Source organism: Rousettus aegyptiacus, unplaced genomic scaffold (genome assembly GCF_014176215.1).
Source record: "Rousettus aegyptiacus isolate mRouAeg1 unplaced genomic scaffold, mRouAeg1.p scaffold_m13_p_7, whole genome shotgun sequence".
Taxonomy (NCBI): domain Eukaryota; kingdom Metazoa; phylum Chordata; class Mammalia; order Chiroptera; family Pteropodidae; genus Rousettus; species Rousettus aegyptiacus.
In genome coordinates this window covers 98,467,642-98,495,617 of record NW_023416310.1, presented here as the reverse complement: position 1 = coordinate 98,495,617, position 27,976 = coordinate 98,467,642, and the positions used below count along the sequence as shown (strand labels likewise).

At 37.0% G+C, this 27,976-nt stretch overlaps 1 protein-coding gene across 2 annotated transcripts in view; it reads left to right on the top strand.

The window, feature by feature from the left end:
* Positions 1 to 27,976, top strand: part of KDM3B (lysine demethylase 3B) — a 53,613-nt gene that overhangs the window by 11,605 nt on the left and 14,032 nt on the right. For both annotated transcript variants that reach the window (XM_016160643.2, XM_016160644.2), the window contains exons 2-12: positions 1,100 to 1,267; positions 3,504 to 3,617; positions 4,632 to 4,737; positions 6,454 to 6,578; positions 8,213 to 8,287; positions 10,731 to 11,330; positions 14,451 to 15,687; positions 16,599 to 16,800; positions 19,485 to 19,699; positions 20,566 to 20,718; positions 26,759 to 26,866. In XM_016160643.2, coding sequence (XP_016016129.1) covers positions 1,100 to 1,267; positions 3,504 to 3,617; positions 4,632 to 4,737; positions 6,454 to 6,578; positions 8,213 to 8,287; positions 10,731 to 11,330; positions 14,451 to 15,687; positions 16,599 to 16,800; positions 19,485 to 19,699; positions 20,566 to 20,718; positions 26,759 to 26,866 — 3,103 coding nt within the window. The remainder of the gene's footprint in view (positions 1 to 1,099; positions 1,268 to 3,503; positions 3,618 to 4,631; positions 4,738 to 6,453; positions 6,579 to 8,212; positions 8,288 to 10,730; positions 11,331 to 14,450; positions 15,688 to 16,598; positions 16,801 to 19,484; positions 19,700 to 20,565; positions 20,719 to 26,758; positions 26,867 to 27,976) is intronic.

The window sequence follows — 27,976 nt, the reverse complement described above, 5'->3', positions numbered from 1 at the left end:
CTCTCCATTTTCACATTGACCTTTAGAGGGAAGCTCAGAGCCAAATATACTACTCAGTCATATAGCTGTATAGATCCTTAATGCCTGCTTAAGTTTTCACTTTTTACACTTTGGTACTGACTTAATGTTGTAGTTGCTTGTCCCTGATTTTTTAATTTATATTTTATCACTTTATTGTATATATTTCCCAGAAACCAACTGAAATTCTTTGAAAATGAAGTGGAATATAAATAAATAATCTAGCTCTTTTGTGACCAGTTATATTTTAGACACTGGATGTGTCTATTCTAAATATTAATGTTTATATGCATATGTCTCATTCTTTATACTGTGTTGAACTTGTTCAGAAGTCAGGATTTATATGGAACAGCCAAACCTAAACATACTATTTATTAGAAAAGTGTGGTTTAAAAAAAAATTTCTTAAAATGTCTACTTAAGTATATCTCAAAAAGTGGAGTGTCTCTTCTGGGAGGAAGCACAGCATTATCGTGATGACAGCATGCCTCTGCTAGTAGATATGAGATCATTGCTGGCAGTGGTACTTAAAAAATTCACAGGCAGGACTAGGAGGGCAACTTTTTCCCTCCAGTATTTGTGCTTTTGAATTTTGTACGATGTACACATATCACCTATTTAAACAGTAAAAAGTTCATGATTATTTTCAGTTAAAGGGTAAGAATTTATCTTCATACCTGTTAGACTATGAGCTCCTTGAGACCAGGAAATGTGCTACATTTGTCTCTGTTCCTGAACCTGACACGGTGCCTTATATATAGTAAGCCTCTAGCTAGTGTGCTTACATGTTGAATTGGAAACTAAAAGTTACAAATTCCAGTGGGATCACACCTAAAATTACTGACTGTGGATAACTCATGCCTCCTTAATTCTGTCCTGCCTTTCCAGAGTGAGGCAGAGACTGGGTTCCTGGCTCTCAAGTAAGATTGGGTTTTATTGAAATCCATTAAAAGAACTTAAAAACAAGTTAGTAGAATTTTTCCTAGTCAATTGTTCAAAACAGGGTTTATGTTTGTTTATATATAAGAATGTAGGATTTTTCCAATATGACCTCAAAGCTGCTTTTTTATCTCTTTTTGCAGATCTTTGTAGAATTTGATGGCTGTAACTGGAAGCAACACTCCTGGGTTAAAGTTCATGCTGAAGAAGTTATTGTGCTTCTGCTGGAAGGCTCCCTAGTTTGGGCACCCCGGAAGGATCCAGTCCTTGTCCATGGCACTCGAGTCTCAGTTGCACAGTGGCCAGCCCTGGTGAGTGACTTATTGGTTAAGAACATATTGGGCTTTACTCCTATACTATAACTATGGTATTTATTCAATAACTAAACTCTTTAGAATTTCCAAAACTCCATGCTTTGTTCTTAACACAATTTTATTCTGAAGTTACTAAAGCAAAAATTAGACCTTTATTCCTGTGTCTTCTGAAACTTTATATTAGAGAATATTTGATAATTTTTGTTTCTGAATAATTTTTCTACCCTTAGTCTTTTCTCATAGTAAGGTTATGAAACAATGTTTGTAATCCTTAAATTCTTTTTTTTATAGAACCTATTTTTTTCCAGCTTTGTTGAGATACAATTGATATATAACACTGTGTAAGTTTAAGATATACAATGTGATGATTTAATATATACATATGTATTGTGAAATGATTACCACAATAAGGTTAGCTAAAACATGGTCCATTGACTCATATTTTTACCTTTGTGTGTGTGTGTGGTAAGAACTTTTAAGATTTACTTTCTTCGCAACTTTAAAGTATACAATACAGTATTGTAAACTGTAGTAACTGTGCTGTACATTAGATTCTCAGAACTAACTCATTTTATGACTGAAGTGTGTACCCTTTAACTATCTTCATCCATTTCCCACTGTCCCCACCCCCGGCAACCACCAACTCTCTGTATCTATGAGTTCAGTTTTTTTAGATTTCACATGTAAGTGAGATCACGTAATATTTATATTTCTCTGCTTTATTTCACTTAGCATAATGCCCTCGAGCTTCATTCATGCTTTTGCAAGTGGCAAGATTTCCTCCTTTTTTATGGCTGAATAATATTCACGTGGACACACACACACACACACACGTACACGTACTGCATTTTATCCATTCGTACATCACTGGGTACTTAGGTTGTTTCCTTGTCTTGACTATTGTAAGTAATGCTGCAATGAAAATGGGGTGCAATATCTCTTTGAGATAATGATTTAATTTCCTTCAGATATATGCACGCCCCCCCTCAGAAATGGGATTGCTGGTTCATATGGTAGTTCTATTTTTAATTTTTTGAGGAACCCACATACTGTTTCTCATAGTGGCTGCACCATTTTACATTCCCACCAGCAGTTCACTGGCCTCCCTTTTCTCTGCATCCTTTCCAGCTCTTATCTTTTGTCTTTGATGATAGCCATTCCGACACATGTGAAGTGGTATCTAATTGTGGCTTTGATTTGCATTTCCCAATGAGCCCCTTTTCATGTACCTGTTGGTCATTTGTATATCTTTGGAAAAATGCCTGTTTGGGTTATTTGCTCATTTTTTTATGTTTGGGGTTTTTTTTTGCTACTGAATTATTTGAGTTCCTTATATATTTTGAAAATTAACTTCTTAGATATATGATTGCAAGTATTTTCTTCCATTTTAAAATTTTGTTGATCATTTCTTTTGCAATGCAGAAGGCTTTTTGGTTTTACATAGTTCCACTTGTTCACTTTTGCTTTTGTTGTTTGTGCTTAAATTTTTTTTAATTATTGAGTTTTGTTTTCTGAAGTCAAAAAACAGTGCTATAAAAACTTAACTCTGAGAATATTTGTTTGTATCTTTCTTTGTTAGCAAAGTATTAGTAGAAATGGTTACATTTTTTAAAAAAATCTCATTCTTTTATAAGTTAAATAAATAATACTTAAAACAAATATTTTTTGCCTTTTCATTATACATATCATCACTTACTATACTGTCTTTTTCATTTGTTTTTAAGGCCACTTTCCAATTGAAATTTTGGAAGAAGCTCAAATTGATATGGGCCCTTGGATGACTTTATAGGCTATTTATTTATGAAACAGTAATATGCATGAATTTACCCATACGTATTTATACCAGTGATTATTTTAGAACTTTCACAATGATTTCGGTAGTTGTAGAGATAATGGTGTAACTCTTTTATTTTAGGACTTTACTATAATTTAAATGCCCTCTTTAAGCCAGGCAAGATGTCAGATCCCTAGCAAAAAATTGGGGAATTTCTTATTCTTCTTGTCCTTTTTAGCTGTAAGAATATCGAGCTAACTTTTTGCTCTAGTTGGCTTTCTATGATTATTTGAGGGCAAATGCTGGGCTGGGAATGTTTCCAAGGACTTAATGCTTTAGCTTATCTGTATTTACTGGAGTGAAAGATATATTAATAATGGATATTTTCTCAGAAGTTAGAGATTCGGTTGAATTATTATTTTCTTTTCCAAGTTCTAATCAGTTTCTTATACTTTACAGACTTTCACTCCCCTAGTAGATAAACTCGGTTTGGGTTCTGTGGTTCCAGTTGAATACCTTCTGGATCGAGAGCTTCGTTTTCTGTCAGATGCTAATGGATTGCATTTGTTCCAGGTACTTAACATTTGCTTTAGTTCTAAGTTAATTTCTCTTCTTGCTAATTTCTTTGTTGATTATAAATATAGTGTCCCTCCTCCTCTTTTTTTTTTTTTTTAGCACTGAAACAAATTACTTCCAATCCTGTGTCTTTTACAGTTTCTCTGCTTCCTTGTAAAGCCAAGGCTTCTTTCCTCTTTTACAACGCCCCCCACCACTCCACCCCCATGCCACTTAACACTTAAGACCACGATCCTATGGGTCTCCTCAGAAGAGGTGGCTTCCCAGAGGTGACTGCTTCTACAGTTTGAGTCTGAGGGAGCTTACACTTCTATCGGTGGCAGGGAGGCTGGGAGTTTGGGCTGGTTCTGAAGCAGCATTAAACATTGAAGAGCTTGGGCATATCTTTAGTTACAGAGAAAAAGGTTAAGTTAGTAGTTCAAACAAACTGATATCTGAGTTAGAATTTCAGATTTATGGGTGGTAATATTTTCTTCTCATTAGTAAGGGTTACTGTCCGAAGGTTAAAATTAGGAGACTTTTAAGAGTTTTGCTGTCTTATTGAGAACTATTTCCTAATCTGTGTTCTGTGAAATATTAATGATGATTTCGTTGTTGATAAGTTTTCGACATCACTCCATTTCAGCAACCTTGCTTTATTCATCTTTGTAATCCTGTTGTTTATATGAGTAGGCACTTGGTAAATGTTGGATAAATATCAAATAAGCAAAAAGATTTACAAAGAATAAAATGTTTTGTGATCAACTAAGTATGAGAAACACTGACCTGAAGAGAATTTTTTTCTACATTTTCAGAGCTTTTATATACCATTGTAAAAAGATACAGTATATATTTCCTAAACCTAACTGATTTTAGGATCAGTTTTTGCAGAGCATCTCATGAGACTAGGGTTCTATGGTACATCCTTTGATAAATGTTGTCATAGAGCTTCTCGGAGGTATGATTTTATTGCTGGTTAGATATGATTGCTATTTGTTTTAATATCCATTTGTTTTCTTTTATCTTTACCAGATGGGAACAGATAGCCAAAACCAGATTCTTTTGGAACACGCTGCACTGAGAGAAACAGTTAATGCTTTGATCAGTGACCAAAAGCTGCAAGAGATATTCAGCCGAGGTAAGAACAGGTAGTCTTCTGTCCATGAATTCAGAATCAGGTGTATGGTCAGTGTTGAAAGTACTAGAAGGGAGAGGACACAATGCAGCTCTGAACATTCGTCTTCTTTTTTGTGAGTAGAGTCAAGAGTATCTTCAGTTAGCTGGATCTCTAGAATATACTGGAAAAATAGGATCTCACTCAGACCACTGTTTCCTCTTAATATTACATTTCATATGCATAGTTTTGTTATGGGTTTTGTTGTTTTTTTTCATTTCTTAAATATTTATTAAGGCGTAACCTTAATGAATATGAGCTAGAATAACCTAGCTAGAAAAACCTCTGCCCTTGTTGAGCTTACTGTCCATAAGCATCTTAAGGACTAAAGACTGGTTTTGGTTTTTGTTTTTTTTTTTAAGATGAGGCAACCCTTGGTTGACCTCACAGATGGCAAGGGCCTTGACAGCTTACAATCCCTTATTTTTTTATTTTTATTTTTTATGCTTACAGCACCTGGTCTTCCTAGGTGGTTTCCCATCTTAAAGACTGTTAATACCAACAAATAACAACTAAAGTGTAAGGTATATTCATAAAGGAAGGTGTCTACAGACTCATTCACATTAACAGCATGTTATCTTTTAAGAATAAAAACAAGAAAGAATTATTAGCTTTTTCTAGTTCAGGTATAGATTTTGCCCAAAACTACACAGAAAGTAGACCGTTGCTTCATTTACCCTTCCCTTCATGTTGTACATCCACTCCTCTTCCTTTCTGAACCTCATCATGATCATGATTTTCAGTGAGATAGGGTCCTTGGTTCTCTTGTCAAACTAAATATGAACAGGTAAAGGTAGGAACACTGATCTATTTATGGAATGAGAGTATCAGGATAAAATGATACTTAATAATCAAGAAAAGATGTGGGGAAGAAAGAATGTGAGGAAAATTTGATAGCAGAGAGAAGAAAATCAAGTAGATAGAATAAGAGGTAGAGATGTATATGAGAATGGATAGAAAATTAAGAAAACTTAATTAGAGCTCTGAGAGATCATTTAAAATAAGTAATGATTTAGCTATATAGACTCAAATGTATAAGATATGCAAGAGAGAGAAACTGTCCTTGGAAGGCCAGCTGAAATTGCAGGGTAACGTTACTAGCTAATAAAGTAATATCTTTGAAACTCTGTGATCCTAGGAAGACAGGTGCTATATTTGTTCAGACTATTATTAGTGCAGAGACCTGAAACTGCCTAAATTGAACTCTGCACCTACCGTTGTTGAAAGTCAGATCACAGAGTATATAGTTATAGATCATTCCTATGGTCGCTTAACTAAATAGTACGTTCAACTGACTGGACCCCCAATTTTTTTATGTATGTGTCAGATCCAAGTATATTTTCATACCACCTATAGTTTTTGATTTGTAGGTTTCCTTTCTCTTCCCTGTATAACTTCCAGAATTGTAAGATTGAAATAAGGTGGAGCCAGAGGCCTGGGAGGTTCTAAGAAATCTCTAAATAAACTGAATTTACAAAGGTCACTGGGAAAAACTATTTTTGTTTTGTTTTTAAATTGCTTAGTGTGTTAAATCTGAACATTGCTCTTTTATTCAACTCCATACAAGAGGACTAAAATTACCAGATATTTACACCATAGTTTTCCTTCTGCTTTTAGAAACAATTACGAAAAACTATAGCTTAGCCAGAAATATTCAGTATTGGCTGTTCCCTCTTTTAGGTCCCTACAGTGTTCAGGGTCACAGGGTCAAAGTATACCAGCCAGAGGGGGAAGAAAGTTGGCTATACGGTGTCGTAAGCCATCAAGATTCCATCACCCGTCTCATGGAGGTATCCGTCACTGAGGTGAGGCCCTGCGTTATTTCGTCTAAGGTCCATCAATCCCCTTAGCGAGTGGGTGGTGTAGAGAAAGGGAGCACTTCACCTGTGTAAGAAGACTCTGGTTCCATCTCTGGCTCTGTCACTTAATGATTATATGACCTTGAGAAAGGCTGTTCAACTTTCTTAAATAACCTCACTGTTCTTATATGGAAATTAGAGGTAATTAGGTACCTCCCCAGCCACCCCACCCCCCCGCCCCGCCCCGCACCCCGCAGCACTGTTTTGGGAAGTAAAGAATTATATTTGAAAGTGCTTTGAAATCGGTAAAACAATATACAAATGTAAAGTGGTATTATCATTTTATTATTTTCATAAAGGTTAGTAATAGTTAAAAGTCTAGTCAATATTTGCTTTTGTAATATGCCACTCTCCTTTAGATACTGAAAAAGTTAATTGTTTTTAATGAAGTAAACAGAAAAAAACAGCATCTAGAGCTACCTGGAGAATTGTATAGGAAAAACAATAGAGGAGTGTTTTGAGGCAAATAAATATATGTTTATATACCTTTGAATTGGTTTCAGAATTGACCTTAGCAGTCACTTGTAATATACACATAAATGATTTTATTTATGAGTTTTTAAATAATTATTAAATTTTCATTTAAAATTTTTAGACAATACACATATATAAAGTAGATATTGAAAGCTACCCCTTCCCCTAGGCAAATATCCCTACCCCCAGTGGTAATCACCATTAATAGTTTGTTATATATTCTTCCAAAGACCACATGTGTGTAATATTTATATATTATCTATTTGTATGATAATTATATAAATATATACTTTATTAACAGATGGGATCATATGATATCTATAGTTCTATAATTTTTAATTTAATTGCAAATTAACATCTTTATTTGTAAATATGTATAGAAGTTTGCCTTGTCCTTTTAAAATAGAGGCATAATATTCCACTGAATGGATATATCATGACTAATTTAATCTAAAACTGATGGACATTAATTTTTTTAAATTTATTTTTTTAATTGAAGAAATGATTTAAATTAAAATTTTTTTTACCCTGCCTACCTCCCCACTGATGGACATGTAAATCATTGCCATCATTTGCGCTAATTCAAATAATGTCCCAGTGAAATTCTCGAACGTGTATTATTGTACATTGGTTCACATTATATATTGGAATAAATTTCTAGGTGTGGAAATGCAAGGTCAAAGGATATGCACATTAAATCTGACAATGTAAAATTGGCCTCTCCCAAAAGCTTTTATTCTTAAATGGTAAAGTGGTGCTTTTAATGATTATTGGTTCTGAAGGTTTTTGTTTTCTGTAATGTACAGCATAGGAAAGTTTTAGAGATGCAAAATTTGAAATTAATATCCTAAAAATGGCCCTTGGGCATTTAACAAATATTTGAATACTTACCATTGTCCAGACTTTGTTTCAGATATTGTTACACTAGAAGTGAGTAAGATAATAGAGATCTTGCTCTGGTGGAGGCTTTATTCTAATAGAGAAGTAGAAACAAATAAAGAGATAATTACATAGATTAGAAAAATACGTAATTATGTCTTTAATTCACAAGGTTTTAAATCTCTCCTCTCCCCTTTTCATATTATGCTATTCTGTTCCTACCGTAGAGTGGTGAGATCAAGTCTGTAGATCCCAGACTGATTCATGTGATGCTGATGGATAATTCGGCACCTCAGAATGAGGTATAGTAATGGACTGAGTCTCTGAGCGACTCATGAGCTTGCATTATGTTATGTTGATTCTTGATGTGTGTGTTATCTATGAGATGCCCTTTGGATTTGAGCTCTGGCTACTTACTATACATTTCTCGCTTTCTCCACAGTCTTATCTAATTAAGGGAGGATAGTCTTAAGAAAGAGACCTAGTCTGAGTAAACCCTTTTAATCATGGCTGTGTTGCTTAGCCGTTTTAAAACCCACAGCCTATTTCTTCTTACATTATTTTAGGATAGGTATATTTTAAAGATACAGTAGACAGTTAAAGCTATAAAAAGCAGTAATGATATTCGTGACCTACTCAGTAATAAGAAATAAAGGAGAAGCTACATCCTCTTTTTCTTTCCATTGGATGGTAGTGAGCTCCAAGGGAGTCTGAAATTCCATATCCCAAGAAGATCAAATCAGACAGATGCCTACTTCAGTGCTCAGCACACAGTGGATTACTCATTTATAATAACTGTGACCCAGGCCAACTCTTGGTTCATTCAAAATTATAGCCCCCCAAAAAGGTGCATTATAAATCAGTGCCTGAACCAATCAAGGAATCCAATGTGGTTTTCCTTCAGTAGGGCATTGACTAGCTGTGCACATATTTCTCATAGTCTCTTAGCACCTCTGTGATATTGCTATCTTGGCTACAAATAGGATAAATCTCTTGATTATGTTTACATAGCTGAAAACACCTGTTACTTTGATGATGGTGTATTGGGCCCCATTTTTTTTCTTCCCTTTCTTATTTCATTTATTTAGTAATCAACTGTTTTGTGCCAGGTACTATTCGGCTGGCTAGATATAGCTGGTCTGTGTCCTAGGCTGTCCACTCACATGTGAGTAGCTCACCATAAGTAAAACATATATGAGAGTTGTTGCTCAGGGAGGTTGCTTTGAGTCAGGTTGGCCAGATGAGTTACAGGTGAGATTTGCATTTTTCAGCAGCAGATGTTGATTCTTCCCTTTTTAATTTTGCCATGATGCGACAATCTTTTTAGCTAGATTGAAAAGCATAATTATTATTGACAGTCCTGCCAGGTTTTACAGTAACCCTTCTTAGAGATCCATGGTTACCTCGTCTTGAATGAGTGAGCAAGAAAGGAGAGATTTCACTGATCATACTTCTGTAATTTACAACTGGGTGGTGATAGAGGTTGAAGAAGAGATTTAAAAAAGTTTTAAAACAATTCTTAGCAAACAGAAATAGTTCCTGAATGAAAGATTTAAAAACTTAGATTAATATTACCAAAAGTATGGGGAAACAAAGAAATCTTGAGCTTTGATTAAAAGTTATGGAAGGAAATTGAAGGAGAAAAGATGAAAATGAAGGCAACACAGAATAAAAAAAATAAGAACTAAAACTGGCAAAAGAAATAAAATTTGAAAAAGTTTGTTATAACAGCTATGGTAATAATTACAACAGGTACAGAAGTGCACAAAGACTATAAATATTTAAGGGCAGTAAGGGTAGATTTATTAAATTAGTTAATATTAATGGCTAAATAACTCTGTGTCACTAGCTTATTGCCAGGTCAACACATTATCATCAGATTAAACTATCTGAAAGTTATGAGTAAAGCTAAAAAGAGTACTTGCATCAAGATGAGATATCAGTCCGAATATGTTCCAGATACAAGTTCTTGCTGCATAAAGATTGCTTGAAGGAATGTTAGCTGTGTCCTAAGCCTCCTGCCCTTAGGAATTGCCCTTTCAACACTGTTGTATCTTTTAAGGTTATCTGGCCTCTCAAATAAGGCACAAGTAAGATATCATTAGATAGGCTGAAATTATTGGATAAGCTGAGATTTGACTGGGCTATAATAGCCTGACTTTTTAGCTTTGCTCTGTCTTAATGCTTTGAAATAAGATCTGGAGATTTTTTGTGTGTCTTCAAGAGCAATCCAAACCTGTCTTTGTTGGGCTCACTTTTCCTTTGGTCACAGACTCACAAATGTTGGTTTTCTTATTGTTGTCACTAGTTTTTAGTGACTTCTGGAGGAGGAGATTTTATATTGCAGTATTTGAAATGTCCGTTTCTGTCAAACAAGGAGATAAATATCAAGGAGCAAATGAACTCCCAGACTAGCTTTGTGTTCTATTCTGTAAAAGAAATTCCACAAATTTTTAAAACCTTCAAAAAAGTCCATTTAAGGAAGTAGTGCACTTTATTTAAGAGAAGGTTTGCCAAGTGAGTTCATCTCTAGTGACCATTATGTTGAATATGTGTGTATAAATTGAGTCACTGGAAGATTTGAGCTTTTTGACAAAGGGGATGTCTTAGAGCCAGCTTTGGAATTTGGCAATCTGTGCCTGCTTTGATTTTCTGCTTCTAGAGATGGGAAAGAGCTAACGGTTTATGGTTTTCGCAGAATGGAAAGTCCCTTGTAATAAATCTTTTTCGAATTTTGTTTTGTAGGGGGGTACGTTAAAAGCAGTAAAATCTTCCAAAGGAAAGAAGAAAAGAGAGAGCATAGAGGGGAAAGATGGCCGGAGGAGAAAAAGTGCTTCGGACTCTGGGTGTGACCCTGCATCAAAGAAATTAAAAGGAGACAGGGGTGAAGTAGACAGTAATGGGAACGATGGAGGTGAGGCAAGCCGAGGTCCCTGGAAAGGAGGGAATGCCAGTGGAGAGCCAGGGCTGGATCAGAGAGCCAAGCAACCACCGACTACATTTGTCCCCCAGATTAACCGCAACATTCGCTTTGCCACTTACACCAAAGAAAACGGCAGGACTCTGGTGGTGCAGGATGAGCCTGTAGGTGGGGACACACCTGTACCTTTTACTCCATATTCTGCAACCACAGGTCAGACACCTTTAACCCCAGAGGTGGGTGGAGCCGAAAGCAAAGAGGCAGGAAAAACACTGGAACAAGTTGGCCAGGGCATGGTGGCTTCAGCAGCTGTGGTCACTACTGCCAGCTCTACCCCAACCACGGTGAGGATCTCAGACACTGGCCTTGCATCAGGGACTGGGCCAGAAAAACAGAAAGACAGCCGGTCGCAGGCCCCAGGAGAGGTGAGTTGTTTCAGGGGCAGATTTGCAAGATTTGGGTTCACTCTTTCACCCTCCTTTGTTGGGAACACATTAAAAGGCATCTCAAATGTTACAGGAAAGAAGTATTTCTGAGATGTGCTTAAATCGAACTCTGTGGCTAGTCCTTTACTGCTCATTGGGCAAATGTGTATATTTTAATAACGTTATCAGCTCTTAAGTCACCTGAACAGTTAGGCTAATCAAAACTGATGATACAACCCAATTTAATGAGATGTTAAAATAGATCTGATGGAGAATCTTTTTAATTCAGTTATCTGTTTAGTTGAGCCTCCACCACGCCTATGGGAGGCAAGATTAATGGATTACAGTGTTGGTAGTCAACACTATAATAAGGCTGTGTGAAAGCTACTATACCAAGCCATGTTTTAATTCATAATTTTTATGATATTTTCCCTTGAGATTGGGCTTTTTTTATGATTGCATATGGCCATAAATTTTTTTTTTTCTAACTTAATCTTTTTAAGCCTTATCTGGAAAATTTGATGGAATTAATCACAGTAGTATCCAGTTTATTATTTATCCTAATATGCACGTATGTTATTGCTGAAACTTTTGTTAATTACAAATTAACATTAAGTTGGCTCCATAATCAAATTTGAAACAATATCAGAATTAGTTATGACTCTTAATTTGGTCACCAAAGTATGATTTATGATGCCAGTCATATTTTTTCCAAGCTGGAATATAAAATACAAAGATAAACTAAATGATTTTTTGAATTATGTATAGGAAACTACTGTGTGCTAAGTACTGTATATTACAAACAAAGAATTGAAATACCTGTTGGAAGGAGCTCACGTCCTATAATGGAATCATTTTAAGTATAGCAATGCCAGATAAAACATGGCATATACATTTCATCTGATTTTTTCCCCTCCCTAGATAATGCAGTTTGTTAATCCCTAGTGTGCAGGGGGAGTAGGGCAGAAGAGAAGAAGGCCTATGAATGCAAATTTCACACTGTTCATGATTTGTCCTCTGTTAGTTGACCAGCATTCTCAAGAGACCTAGGTGAAGATCTTATGTGAAGATCAAATTAATTAAAATTATCTCCATGTTAAGGCAGTATGGATATAAATGGGGATTACAAAATAGACCAAATTTTACATGATATAAGAAAAGTTCCACTAAACACTGCTGTTCTTGAGAGTAGCAAAGCTGAATTGATGAAATGTGGATTCAAAGGACATTTTCCAAACAGATTGGAGAAATTTATGTGATTACATCAGTAATTTTGCTAATGTTTCAACCTGTGTATTCTCCTTGAAATAGGATTTTAAAATGTAGAAATGGATGTTTCCATTATGATATCAAATCTAAAATAGGGACACAGCCCCCAGAAAATTTCTCGCCCTAAAAATTTAGTTGAAATCAGCTTGTCATCCCTTTCTTATAAGAAAAGGATTTGTAATTTAATCATTTCAAGGACCATGAAAGACCATCCAAATTGTTCTTTATTCATGTGTGTATTTATTTTTAAAGGGTAACTTTAGTAGTGAAACCTGAGCTACCATGCTGGTTCTTTGCAGTCATGCAGGTGTCAAGGCTCCTGGCCAAATCCTGCTAGTGGAACAACTGCAAAGCCTAGGGCTGTGTCTGTCTATTCTCTTTTTTTGTTGTTGTTGGGAAGGGATTTAAGTCAGTGATTGTCGATTGAAGGAAAAGAAAAAATAATGAACTCTAAAATGCCCTGGAACTGTCTCTGTAGCAACTGTCAACTGGTGGCCTTCCTGGTTCTTGTACCTCTATGCCTCCCTCAAGGAAAGTTTTAATGTAGTTGCCTCTTACATATTTAAAGACTACCTTAGGTAAATTAACACTCCTCCCTTTTTTAACATAGCCCTTTTGTTTATCTGGAACTTTTTTTTTAGTTGTGGTAAAGTGACATATAAAATTTACCATTTAACCACTTAAAGAGTACAGTACCATGGCATTTAGTACATCCATATGTGTTCAACCATCACCACTGTCTAGATACAGAAATTTTTATCATCCCAAAAGGAAACACTATCCATTAAGCAGTCATGGAATCATTTTTATTTCCAGTGTTTTAAAGTTAATGTTTAGGGATATCGTCTACTACTTGAAGGTTAATTTGTTTTTAGTAATCTATGGATTATTAGTCAAGTGCTAGGATCTGAGTTTTATTAAATTAACACATATTGCCTAAGTGCTCATACCTACCTTTGGATGTTCCTGTGTTTGTATAGGGGTATATAATATATACTCTTCTTTATGCACACACTCTTCTTCATTCATTTGCAGAGGTTAACATTTTTGAGGAAAAGGAAAGTGTTTTTTCGTTATCCAGTTTGTTATTCTGAATGCTTTTGTTAGATGGGTATATCATATCTACACTTTTCCTGTTTGGGGACTTGTTAGATCCTAATGATAACACAACCATTAAAGAAACCATTGTGCTTTCTTTAATGTAGCATCTTTAGGTCTGACTTTAATTGAAATATATATTCAACTTGTAGATTGACTTGGACCCATAAATAAATGGCCTAATTCCAAAAAGGTCTATTTTCAGGAGTTTTAGACTAATAAAAGGATGTTTTTCTTAATGTACAGTGGGCTTGTCATGGGGCTAAAGTCACTTTAGTAAGGTCAGAAATTTGCAATAGCTTATATAAATCAAAACTTTAACAGTAGCCCCTAAGGTCATTGAGATAGATTAATATTTACATGGTCACTTGGTATATTTCAAAGTAAAAGCTGATGTCTGTTCAGGAATTTTTTTCACCAATTGCCTGGAGGAGTCATTATTTCTACATAGATATTAAGAAGCCTACACAGCTTCCTAGTGCTGCGACATCCAATTGGCTAACAACCAAGGGAGTGGCAGGATGAATGACATCCTACCGTCTCTAGCTCACCTTACTAAAGATGCTCTCTGTGTAGTCTGTGGCAGGTTTCTTCCCTAATGCTGGTGAAATCTGGTTATGAGAACAGTTTTCATAGACTTGCAGGAGAGAAAAGTTGATTGACCCACAGGAAATGTTTGCCTAGGTCCAAGAAAGAGATCATAAAGTTTTCAAGAAAAACCAGCATCACTAACTCAGGCTATCTTCTTTTCAGAATTCAAGAAATTCTGTTCTGGCCTCTTCTGGATTTGGAGCGTCTCTCCCAAGTTTATCACAACCTTTGACTTTTGGAAGTGGAAGGAGCCAGTCCAATGGGGTTCTAGCCACAGAAAACAAACCTTTGGGCTTCTCTTTTGGCAGTAGCTCTGCACCAGAGTCTCAGAAAGACTCTGATCTCTCCAAAAACTTGTTTTTTCAATGCATGTCCCAAACTTTACCCACCAGTAACTACTTCACTACCGTTTCAGAGAGCTTGACTGAGGATTCCTCCAGTCGAGAATCATTCAAACAAAGCCTTGAGAGCCTGTGTAAAGGCAGATCTACTCTTGGAGCAGACACTAAATCAGGCTCTAAGGCTGGCAGCTCTGTGGACCGGAAAGTGCCTGCAGAGTCCATGCCCACCCTCACACCAGCCTTCCCACGGAGCCTCCTTAATGCCCGTACCCCAGAGAGTCATGAAAATCTATTTTTACAGCCCCCTAAACTATCCCGAGAAGAGCCCTCTAACCCATTCTTGGCATTTGTGGAGAAAGTTGAACATAATCCTTTCAGCAGCTTTGCATCTCAGGCATCAAGTAGCTCTTCTTCTGCTACCACTGTCACCTCCAAGGCAGCACCCAGCTGGTCCGAGTCTCACTCCTCTTCAGATTCGGCATCTTTAGCAAAGAAGAAAACCCTCTTCATCACAACTGACTCCTCCAAACTGGCGTCTGGTGTTCTGGGCTCAGCTCTTACCACTGGAGGTTCGAGCCTCTCTGCCATGGGGAATGGCCGTTCTAGTTCACCCACCAGCAGCCTCATCCAGCCCATTGAGATGCCTACTCTCTCCTCCAGCCCCACAGAGGAGAGGCCAACTGTGGGGCCTGGGCAGCAGGACAATCCCCTCCTCAAAACCTTTAGTAACGTCTTTGGCAGGCACTCAGGCAGCTTTCTGTCCACCCCAGCAGATTTTTCACAGGAGAACAAAGCTCCTTTTGAAGCTGTGAAAAGGTTCTCACTGGATGAACGAAGCTTGGCTTGCAGACAGGACTCGGACTCCAGTACCAACAGTGACCTGTCAGATTTGAGCGACTCTGAGGAGCAGCTGCAGGCCAAGAGTGGCCTGAAGGGGATTCCAGAGCACCTGATGGGGAAGCTGGGCCCCAATGGGGAGCGCAGTGCTGAGCTGTTGCTGGGCAAAAGCAAAGGGAAGCAGGCCCCCAAGGGCCGGCCTCGGACCGCACCCCTGAAAGGTGACTGGGGCTGTACATGGGATTGGCTCTGGCACTAGCTTCAAATGCCTGTCATGCTGTTGGGCGGCAGAGGCCCTCCCTGTGATGGAAAGTTCTATAATCTCTTAGAATTACATAGCCAAAAGGGCCTAACAAAGACCCCTCATCAGACCTGATTCAGGGCAGAATTGTGTCTACATCAGCACTGTAAGCAGTTTCTGTCCTGGCGAATGATAATCCCACAAAGGAAGATCCTTGATCTTCTTGGTAGTTTGTTTGGTCAGGAACTTTCCTTGGGGTTTTTCTCATCCTTTTCTACTCTTTAGCCTATCCTCTTTAATTTACTTCAGGGGAGTTGCTGAGTATTGGTCTCCATTTTCATGTAGCAGCCTTTCATTGACTTAAAGCAAAAAGAATCACCCCTCAAGTTGCTTCTCTCTGGCACATGTAAAAGGTTGTAATGCCTTTTCCAAATCCATTAAGTCCTATGGTGTGAGGTTATGGTCCAGAAGTGTATAAGAGCTGATGGTAAAAAAAAAAAAAAAAAAAAAATAGTCTGGTGATAAAAGTAGCTGTTGTCATTAGGAGCTGTTATCCTATGATTAGTTGAACAGTTATATCCTGAGGGGCTAGAGATAACTAGATAGTTGATGGCTACCTTTTTTCTCCTTGGGTTTTCCTCACCCATGCCCAGAGTTGTTTCAGTATAGTGGGGCACCTCCCACAAATTCTCCATGGTCCTTAGCATCCAAATGAAGCCTCTTTGCTCTCTCTGCTCCCTTTTTGTCACGGATGGACCTGATGGGCACATGCCCAAGCAGTGCAAAGAGGAGTGGCCCAGGTCAGGACAACTGTCCTCAAAAGGATCATGTTCATTGAGTCTCATTTATACCTGTCACGACCAACCATTTCTCCTCCCTCCCTTGCCACAGTTGGCCAGTCAGTCCTGAAAGATGTAAGCAAAGTGAAGAAGCTAAAGCAATCCGGAGAGCCCTTCCTGCAGGATGGGTCATGCATCAATGTAGCCCCTCACCTGCACAAGTGTCGTGAGTGCCGCCTGGAGCGGTATCGGAAATTTAAGGAACAGGAGCAAGATGATTCCACCGTTGCCTGCCGCTTCTTTCACTTCCGGAGGTACCCAGACTTCTTTTGTGTCCTTCCTAGTTTCCATTAGTGACATGCAACTCCCATTGTTACTCTGAATCAGTAAACATATCACACCATCTTTCTCTTTGTTTTTCTTACCCCTTTGCTCTCAGAGTCTGCTGTGGCTAGACCATAGTAGCTAGCTAGTTGTTTGAGTTGCGAAATGACATGTGGTTTTGTCCTTGAATTGAATTTGAACCATCTCAGCTGCCAGCTCCTCAGCTATATTGATTTAGTCCTAACTTGGATTCCATTTGAAAAAAGTAACTTGAGTCCCCTAGAAGGAAGGGGATATAAGTTTAGGAGATAAGTGAATCATCTTTGAATTAGAGATAACTGATAAATCCTAGGAATATTCCCTGCCTTTACCATACAATAGCTATTTAGTCACTTTTCTTATGCGCGATGAACTTAGAAGAGGAATTTCTTATAAATGATCTTTTAAGGGTCTTTAATTTTTAAAATAAATCCAAATGGTTTATCCACATGGTGTGAATTCACTTATTCAGCAAATGTTTATTGAGCACATAATGTATGCTAGTCATCGTTCTGAACACTGAGGATTAGCAGTGCACAAAACTATCAAATTCCAGCCCTTGAGAGGTTTACATTTTAGTTTGGGAGGCAGACAATAAGTGGGAAAAAAATTAAATATATGGTATATCAGCTAATACTAACTATGAGAAAAAATAGAAAGAGGAGGCTAGAAAGTCTGTAGTTTTAAATAGGGTTATTTGAGAAAGAGATTTGAGTAAAAGGCCTGAAGAAGGTGAGGGAGTAAGCCACACATTTTTCTGGGAGACAAGTATTCCAGGTAGAGGTACAACAAGAGCAACTGTCCTGAGGCTGGAATATACCTATTACGTTTATGGAGCTAGGGTGAGTAAAATAGACTAAGGAAGAAGGAAGGGAGTTGAGGTCAAAGAGTTAATGATGTGTACAAATTTTAAAGGGCTCCCCTAAGGGCTTTGACTTTATGTTCAATAAGAAGTCATTGGAGGTTTTGAGCTGTTGAGTGACACTGATGAATGTTTTAAAGGAGCACTGTGACAGTCTTCTTGAGAATAGATTACACTGAGGTAAAGGCAGAGAGAAGAAGCTGTTGGAATTATCCAGGTGAGAAATGATAGTGGCTTAGGGCAGGGAGGTAGTGATAGAGGTGATGGGAAGTTGTTGGATTAAGGATGTATTTTGAAGACAGAGCCCATATGATTTTCTGATGGGTCATATGCAGAATATGAAAGAAAGGAGTCAAGGATGAATCTACGGCTTTTGGCCTGAAAACTAGAATGGAATTTCCATTTACTGATAAGGAGATTTCTCAGGGTTGGAGAGGAAAATGGATTTTAATTTGGGCATGTTAAGTATGAGTTGTTTATTAGATTTCCAGATGGAGATGTTGAAAGGGCAGCTGGATATACAACTCTAGAGCTGAGAGAAGAGGTCTATTCTGGAGGTAAAAATTTGGATGTCACTAGGTGAGTCTAATAAAGATCATGTGAGGAATCAGTGTAGACAGAGAAGAGAAGCAATCCAAGGGCTGAGTTCTGGAGCTTTCCAACATTTAAAGATAGGAAAGGTGAAGAGGAACTAGTAAAGGAGGCAGAGAAAGAACAGCCAATGTGGTATCCTGGAAGACACCTGAAGAAAGTATTTCCAGGAAAGAACAATGAACTATGGCAAATGCTGCTGATAGGGTCAGGTAAAAATAAGGACTGGAAGTGACCCGTTAGATTTAACAAGGGAATGACCTTGTCAAAAACAGTTTTGGTAGATTGGTGGGGGAAAGCATAACAAGAGTAGATTAAGAAAAAGTAAAAACTGGAACAATCAATATAGACAACTTTTTTAAGAAACTTCTCTAACAAGCAACTAAGTGGAAGAGGGTATGGGGTCAAGAGGATTTTTGAGATAGGAATTTTGAGATTTTTATGATAGCAAGTTCAAATACTGACAAAAGTAATTCAGCAGAGAGGAAAAAAGATATAGAAGAGAATTAGTAGAGGGATGTCTGTGAGAGGATAGGATATAGAGCAGACATGGAGAGACTAGGCTTTGCTGGGACCTAGTTCATTCATTGTAGCAGAAGATCAGATGGAGTAGATGGGCCCAGTTACAGGATGGTGTGATAGTATGGCAGTGAGAGTTTGTGGGAGTTCTCTTCTGGCTACTGGTATTTTCTCAGTGGAATACTTAGCAAGGTCTTCATGGGGAAATAATATTGGAGGTTTAAAAAGAAAGGATGGGATAGGAAACAGGCATCTAGGAGAGGGAGTACACCAGGAAACTGTACCGTGACTGCCAGGCAATATTAAGGGCTCACTTGATGTAGGTAGGCATGAACTTAAAGTGTGACAGTGAGCATGGCTCTGTGTGTTTCTCTCTGGTCACATTTAGTGATATGGGCATAGATGTATGTATACTCAGTGGATGGATAAAGTGGTATCCATTTCTTGGGACAGCTTTTTAAAGAACCCAGACCTACTAAGTATTAACAAACCTTCTTATTAGTATAAAGAATCTACTTTGTTGGTCAGATGTGGTGAAAATTCTTAATTCAGCCTCATTCCTCTACAGTCTCATTTGATTTCTTTTAGGTCCTAGGATATGGGTGTATGTTATTTTGCATGGTTGCTATGCTTACCATTTGTTTGACTAACTTCTTGTCTCAGGTTGATCTTCACTCGAAAGGGGGTACTCCGTGTGGAGGGATTTCTGAGTCCCCAGCAAAGTGACCCTGATGCCATGAACCTGTGGATTCCCTCTTCTTCTCTAGCAGAAGGAATAGACCTAGAAACCTCAAAATACATCCTGGCCAACGTTGGGGACCAGTTCTGCCAGCTTGTGATGTCCGAGAAGGAGGCCATGATGATGGTGGAGCCACACCGTAAGGCATCCTCTGGCTCGTCTTCCAGGCACTCCTAGTTGAAACTTACATTTTCTTTTGCTTAAAAGGAGGAGTGGAAAGAGTGGCAAATGGCGTTTTCTATGAATGAATTAGTGAATGACAAGACTTCTTTTTCTAGCAAATTGTATAGGAGGCCCTAACTCTATCCAGCAGACCTCATTCTTTTTTGTTTTTGGTTACTTGAACCTGTGGATTCCCTTTTCTTCTCTAGAAGAAGGAATAGACCTAGAAACCTCAAAATACCGTTTGAGGGAATCCACAGGTTCATGTAACCAAAAACTCCTTCCTTGCTTGCCTTTCATTTCTGTGAAATTATATCACAGCTGCCATAATATGCATGTTGATCACTGTTTGGGTTTAGTTCACTCTGAATAGTTTCAGCTTGCTTTGAACCAGTTTATATTAGTAAGCTATACTCTGGTTTGTGCATAGATTAAGTGCTACTGGGTATAATGTTTGACACCTAGAACCCACATTATTCAGATATTTACAATATTTCTATGTCTGTGAGATGCTAGATCCTATTTCTAGGCTAAGCAGAATTGTACAATGAAAGTATGTTCCACATTTCAAAAGAAGAATCCTGTTATTTCAAACTTGCCTAAATTGAAAATTTTACAGTATTAGAAGTGGCAGCATATGAGACATTCACTATTGACACTTGTTCAGAAATATTAGAAATTTCATGTATTTTCTTTCCCTTACAAGTGTAGAGACACACAGTTCACAAACTCTTCAGTGTTATTGCTGGACAAAATGACGAGTAGGAATCAGTGGATTTGGGGTCTTTTGTTGTTGTTAAGGATGGTCAGTGCCAACAGTATTTCTCTTCCTCTTTCCACCAGAGAAAGTGGCATGGAAGCGAGCAGTACGTGGTGTACGGGAGATGTGTGATGTATGTGAAACAACTCTCTTCAACATCCACTGGGTTTGTCGCAAATGCGGCTTTGGGGTCTGCCTTGACTGTTATAGGCTCAGGAAAAGCCGTCCACGCAGCGGTAAGCAAGTACTGTACTTTGCAGTTCTTATGTAACCTGGCAATGGAGGTATGGCACTTGGAAATTGAAGTAGTAATGAGTTTTTGCCCTGTCTTTAGCTGCTTAGCTTCATTCTTTACAATTGTAGTCCTTCAGCCTAATTTGGGAGGCTAAAATAATCAAAGAAAGGGTAATTGCGCATTATCCTTTTTTTTAAATAACATCTTTATTGAGATAGAATTTGCATGCCATACAACTCGCCATTTTAAAGTATACAATTTAAAGTTTTTCAGTGTATCCTCAAGGTTGTGCAGCTGTCACCACTATCTAATTCCATTTTCATCACTCCAAAAAGAAAACCTCAAACCTATTAGCAATCACTCCCTATTCCTCCCTTCCCTCAGCCCTTGATAACCATAATATACTTACTATCTCTATAGATTTGCCTTTTCTATACATGTCATGAATGGAATCATACAATATTTGGCCTTCTATGACTGGCTTCTTTCACTTAGCGTATTGTTTTAAAGTTTTATTGTGTTATAGCACATATCAGTAATTCATTCATTTGTATTGCCAGATAATATTTCATTGTATGGGTATATTACATTTTTTATCCATTCATCAGTCAATGGATTATTTCCACTTTGGGCTATTATGAAAAGTGCCACTGTGAACTTCTGTACACAGGCTATTTTGTGAACATGTTTTCAATTCTTTTGAGTATATACCTGGGAGCGGAATTGTTGGGTCATATGACAGTGCTATTTTAACCCTTCCAGGAACTGCTAAACCATATTCCAAAGTAGTTGCACAATTTATGTGGGTTGCACAAAGTAGTTGCAGCAATATATGTGGGTTTCAATTTTTCCACATCCTTACCAGTACTTGTTATCTGTCTTTTTTATTACAGCCATCATAGTGGCTGTAAAGTAGTATCTTGTTATGTGGTTTTGATTTGCATTTCTTTGATGACTAATGCTGTTAATCATCTTTTCATGTCCTTTTTGGCCCTATGTTTATCTTTGGAGGAATGTCTATTCAAATCTTTTGCTTACCTTTGTTCTTGCTTTATCTTATGTACCAAGAATCTTCCTTGCTCCTTGACCTCTTCATTCTTCCCCCCTCAGAGATAAGTTTAACTGTCATAACAGTGGTTTAGAGCCTAGGCTACTGGGATTTGAAACCTACTTCCACATCTTATTACACCAGCTATGGTATCTTGGGCTAGTTACTTAACCCCTCAAAGCCTCAGTTTTCTTATCTATAAAGCAAAGATAATGAGAGTACTTCTCTCACAGCTCTGTTGCAAGCTTTAAATGAAATAGTGTATGTAAAATAGTTAACACAGGGCCTGACACCCACTAGGCACTACATGGTAAGTAGCTATTAGATATTCCACTTCTACCTGTGAATGATAAATTGCTACAGCAATTGCCCTCCTGCCATACACGACAAGAAAACCAGGCAAAAAATAGGAAACCACAGTTTCAGACATTGGACAACAGGCAGCATAAGTCTGATTCCTATGAGAAGAAAAGAAACAAAGTGAACACTACAATTGTCCCAGTTTACTGCCTGGAGGCAGTTTCCAGGCTGTAGCACAGAGAAAGACAACTAAAACAGAGTTTGGCAATCTGACTGAGTTGAGAAAGAGATCAATCTGAAAACAGCCAGGCAAAGTACTGAAGAGGTCAGAGCTGTATAGAGAGAAAACACTGAGATCTGCAGAGATCACCTCAGTTTTTGGCTATATAGTAGTCTTCATATGCATGAGATGAAACTCCTCATAGCCCCAAAAAAGAACTTTTAGAAAGCAATTGACTGAATAATTTATGGAACTCACAGTTTGTATACCCATCAGCCAGAGAAAAGAGACGCTGAGTAGAGTCCAAAGGGTAACACCCCAGTCGTGGGTCTAATTTAGTCCCAGAATAGAGGCTTCTCTGGAGCTGCTGTAACAAAGTATAAAGCAAGCCTTGAAAGTATCATACTGATCTGCAAGTTACTTAACTATATGCCAGACTGAAACCAAACTTTCTCTAATGGTTTACAACAAATCTAATATTCAGAAACGTGAATGTCACCAAGCTCTGTGTTCAATCAAGAATTATCAGGTATGCAAAAAAAGCAAAAAACTATGACCAGTAATCTGGGGCGGGGTGTGGGGGGGAATCAGTCAATACCAACAAACCTAGAAATGACAGTAGTGATGAAATTAGTGCAAAAGGACCTTAAAGCAGCTATTACAAATTTTATAAAGCTGCTTAAGGACATAGGAAAACATGAAAATGATGAGGAGAGAAATAGAAAATACATAAAACACCCAAATGAAACTTCTAGAGATGAACAATATCTCAAAAAAATTAACACTACTAGGATTAATAGCAAATTAAACACTGCAAAAGAACCAAAACAGTGAGCTTGAAGACATGGCCATAAAAACTATCCAAAACTAAGCACGGAGAAAAGAAAGATTTAAATTTATTTGAAGAGTGTCTTGCTGAACTACAGAAAGTATGAGACAATCTACTGAACACATAATTGGGATTCCAGAAAGAAAAAGGATGGGAGGGCAGAGACAAAAATATTTGTGCATTTGTAAAATTTGGCTTTATTACCCAAAAAATTCCAAATTTGATGACAGTTAATAAAACCACAAATCCAACAATACACCTCAAACAGAAGAAAGGTTAAGAAAACCACACCAAAGCTCATCATAAGCAACTTACTGAAAAACAGTTAGAAAAGAAGCAACAGAGTCACACTACAAAGTTAAAGGTAGTCATTTAAGCAGAAGAAAATGATATGGAAATTTGGATTTACACAAAGAAATGGAGAATAACCTACATGGTAAATGTGGATACACATAAAAGACTTTTTGTTGTTATTTTTAATCTCTTTAAAGATAATTTTTTAAAGCAAAAGTAGTAACAATGTGTTACAGGGTTTACAGTGTATATAAAATTGAAATATGTAATAACAGCACAAAGGAAAGGAGGGAAAAATGGAAGTATAGTTTTGTAAGAGCTTTACTATATGTAAAGTGGTAGAATATTTGAGGATAAAATGTGATAAGTTAGATACTACAAACCCAGAGTAACCACTATAAAATAAAGAGGTATTGCTAATAAGCCAAAGGTGGAAACAAAAACAAATCATAAAAAATAGTTGATTCAAAATAACAAAGAAAAACAAAATTTAAAAATGGGACTAATAGGAAACAAATAGCAAGATAGTAATTTAAACCCAGCAATATAATTACATTAAATATGAATAGACTAAACACTTATTAAAAAGAAGATATTGTCAAATTGTTTTTCCAATTAAAATGCTGTCTGTAAGAAACTTACTTTAAATGTAGACACAGGTAAGTTAAAAGTAAAAAGATGTTAGGAAATCTAACTGGGTGGTGAATACACAATGCAATATATATACAATTTACTGTTGAATGATACATTTGCAACTTATTTGATTTTGTTAATGTCACCCCCCAGTAAATTTTAATTAAAAAAAATAAAAAGATGAAAAATGATACAATGGTTTGTTCCCCTCCAGATGGCCATAGTACATAAACATATACAGTATATTTTGTATTCAAGTTTCATGGGGCAGGATGCACAATTACACCTACACACAAAATGTCTAAAAAGGTTCTTTATGTGATGGAGGGAGGTGATAAAGAAATAAAGTTGGAAAAACACTGAACTAGTTACAGACAAGAACATCTTACATAGTGTGAAAAACTGAGTCCCCCCCCACCCCCAAGAACAAGAACAAAGCAAGAATGTCTACTTTTCACAACTTCCATTCAACATTGTGCTGGGGGTTGTCATCATGAAGATATAAAAGACAAAAGCATAATCAAAAGAAATGAAAGGCATGTAGATTGGAAAGAAGTAATATGGTTTTTATTCTCAGATGATACAATCATCTATATAGAAAAATCTCAAGAAATTACAGAAAAAGCTACAAAAATAATAAATGAGTTTAACAAGATTGCAGAATACAAAGTCAGCATAACAAAAGTCAATTATATTTCTGTATGATGTCAATGAACAATTAGAAATTGAATTTTAAAATTAATGTCATTTATGGTAAAATAAAAAAACATGATGTGTTTAGGGATAAATTTAGCAAATATGTAAAAGACACGTACTTAAGAATACAACATTGCTGAGAGAAAGAAGTCTAAATGGGGAGATATATTTATGGGTAGAAAATTAAATATTAAGATGTCAGTTAAATGCAGTTCCAATCAAAATCCCAGTAGGTCTTTTTGGAGAAATTGCCAAGCTGATTCTAAAATTTATATGACATGCAAAAGACCTAGAATAACCAAAACAATTTTGAAAAAAGAATAAAGTTGGAGGATTTATACTACTTTGTTACAAGACTACAGTAAAGCTACAGTAATTAAGACACTGGCAGTACTACTGAACAGAGTCTATAAGTAAACACACACATATACAGTCAGCTGATGGTTGACAAAGGTGCCAAGATAATTTAATAGGGAAAAGATAGTCCTTTCAACAAATTGTTGTGGAGTAATTTTATACTTATATTCAAAGAAATAAAATGAACTTTTGTTTTTACTCACACCATATACAGAAAAACTAACTCTTAAGTAAATCATAGACATAAACATAAAAGCTAAAACCTCTAGGGGGAAAAAAATAGAAGAAAATCCTGTGTCCTTGTTTAGATAAATATTTCTTAGATATAACATAAAAAGCAAAAGAAAAATTTAATCGAATTAGAAAACTTTTGCTGTCAAAAGACAGTTAAGTAAATGAAAAGTCAAGCTACTGACTGAGAGAAAAGATTTGCCAATCACATATTTTCTAAAGGACTTCTATGACAATAAAGACTTCTTAAAACTCATTAACAAGAAGTCAAAGAACCCAGTTTTTAAACAGCCAAAAGATTGGAACAGATAAAGAAGATAAATCAGTGGAAGATAAGCACATGAAAAAAAATATCATTACTCATTAGCAAAATGCAAATCAAAACTTTACTTAGAAACCACTATGTCTGTAGAATGGCTAAAATTTTGAAAACTTACAGTACCAAGTGTTGTGAAAGATGTGGAAGAACAAGAAATGTTAAACACTGCTAGTAGGAATGCAAGTTGATACCATCACTTTGGAAAAACAGTATGGCCATTTTTTTTTAATTTAAACATAAACTTAACATGAGACCCACATCTCACTTCTAGGTATTTATAAAAGAAATGATATCATGTCCATACAAAGATTTGTACTTTATAGCAGCTTTATTCACAATAGCCAGAAATTGGAAACAATCTAAATGTCTACCAGCTGATGAACGGGTAAACAAAAAGTGTTATATTCATACCGTAGAACAGTGGTCCCCAACCTTTTTGGCACCAGGGACCAGTGCTCCTATGAGAATCTAATGCCTAATGATCTGAGGTAGAGCTGAGGCGGTGATGGTAGAGCTGGGGAGCTGTTGCAAATACAGAGGAAGCTTTGCTCACTCGCCTGCCGCTCAACCTCCTGCTGTGCGGCCCAGTTCCTAACAGGCTACAGACATGTACTGGTCCACAGCTCAGGGGTGGGGACCCCTGCCATAGAATACCACTCAGCCGTAAAATGGAGTGAATTACTGAATAGATGCAACAATATGGTAAGTCTCAAATCATGCTGCTAAATCAAAGAAACCCAGCACTGATGACTATATACTGTATGTTTCCAGTTTCATGAAATTCTAGAAATAATAAAACTTTAGTGTTAGAAAGTTGATCAACAGTAACCAGGGGTATTGGCTACAAAGGACTCAAGGGAACTTTAGGAAGGAAGATGAAAATGTTCTATATCATGATTGTGGTAGTGTTTATATAACTACATTTGTTAAAACTCACTGAAGTGCACACTTTAAATCATTGAATTTATTGTGTGTAAATTATATCCCGTTGAAGCAGATTTTTAACAAGTTAGCCATTACCTTCTTTGGTCCATGAGAAAATTGGCTTTTAGGGTCTGAAACTCTAGCTAATTGGGAGGGATAATCTTATGAAGGTCTTTCACTTCTGTTTTAGAGACAGAAGAGATGGGTGATGAAGAGGTTTTCTCCTGGTTGAAGTGTGCAAAGGGGCAATCTCATGAACCAGAGAATCTCATGCCCACACAGATCATCCCTGGTACAGGTAAGAAAATTCCTATTTTAGATTTGGTAGGAAGAAAATATTTTTAATTGAGATACAACTCACGTGTTATGAAGTTTGTCAAAATGATTTGTCTCCGCGTGATTTTTCTCTTTTGAAGCCTCACCAGATTTCTCTGAGAAGTTGAATCCTTATATATGTATTAGATTGTATGCAGCTACTTGTACACATTTTGCTTCACCTTTCTGGTGGAAGAGCAAATGATATCTGCTTACTACTTTTCTAGATGGCGTTTTACATTTCTATGGTTGGCAGGACCAGAATAGAAAAAGCCAGTCTCGATGCTGCCAGAAAGATCTTTGGTTATAGGCTTGTTAAAAATCTAGCTGAAGCTAATCGGACATCTTCAGTTCATGAAGAAGGTGGCTTAACAGTAGGAATAAATGGTCATGTTTGTGTCACAGTCCCAGTGTACTTCAATGATTCCTCCAGAAAGTCTGTTTCCAGCTTGCATACTTCCACTAACATACATGCATTGAAGATGGTGAATCTGCAGGACTGCTACCTATATTCTTCTCCACTAAAGAAAGCAGGGTGGGGGAGAGGGTGCATTCCTGGATCCTTTATACCCTATTGCTTCCCAGCAGCAGAAGGGCTCCCTGAGTGCAGTGGTAGGGTGCCTGGGCACTGCTGGTGCAAGCATTGGTTAAAGGTTTGTGTAAAGTTTACATTGATCCTTTCTTTTTCTTTTTATGTATAACTTAGAGAGTAAAGTACATAAATCTTAAGTATACACTTCAAAATATTTACATACTCTTCCATATTAAGGAATCTACCTTAAAAGTTTCCCTTGGAGGACACCGTATTAGGTTTTGTGGAGGAGGGAGAAAGTGTAGATTAATGGTTAAGAGTACACAGACTTTAGGGCTAGGTATACCTGGTTTATAGTCTTAGTACTTCTATTGACCAACTATATGTACTTGAGTAAACAACCTAACTTCTCAGTCTTGGTTTCATCATCAAAATTGAGGAGAAAAGCTGCTACCTCATGGAAATGTGGTAAGAATTGAGGGAGGTAATGTAAATAAGGTCTTTAACACAATACTTGGCACATATAAGCATTCTGATGTTAAGTGTTATTATTGTCTTTTT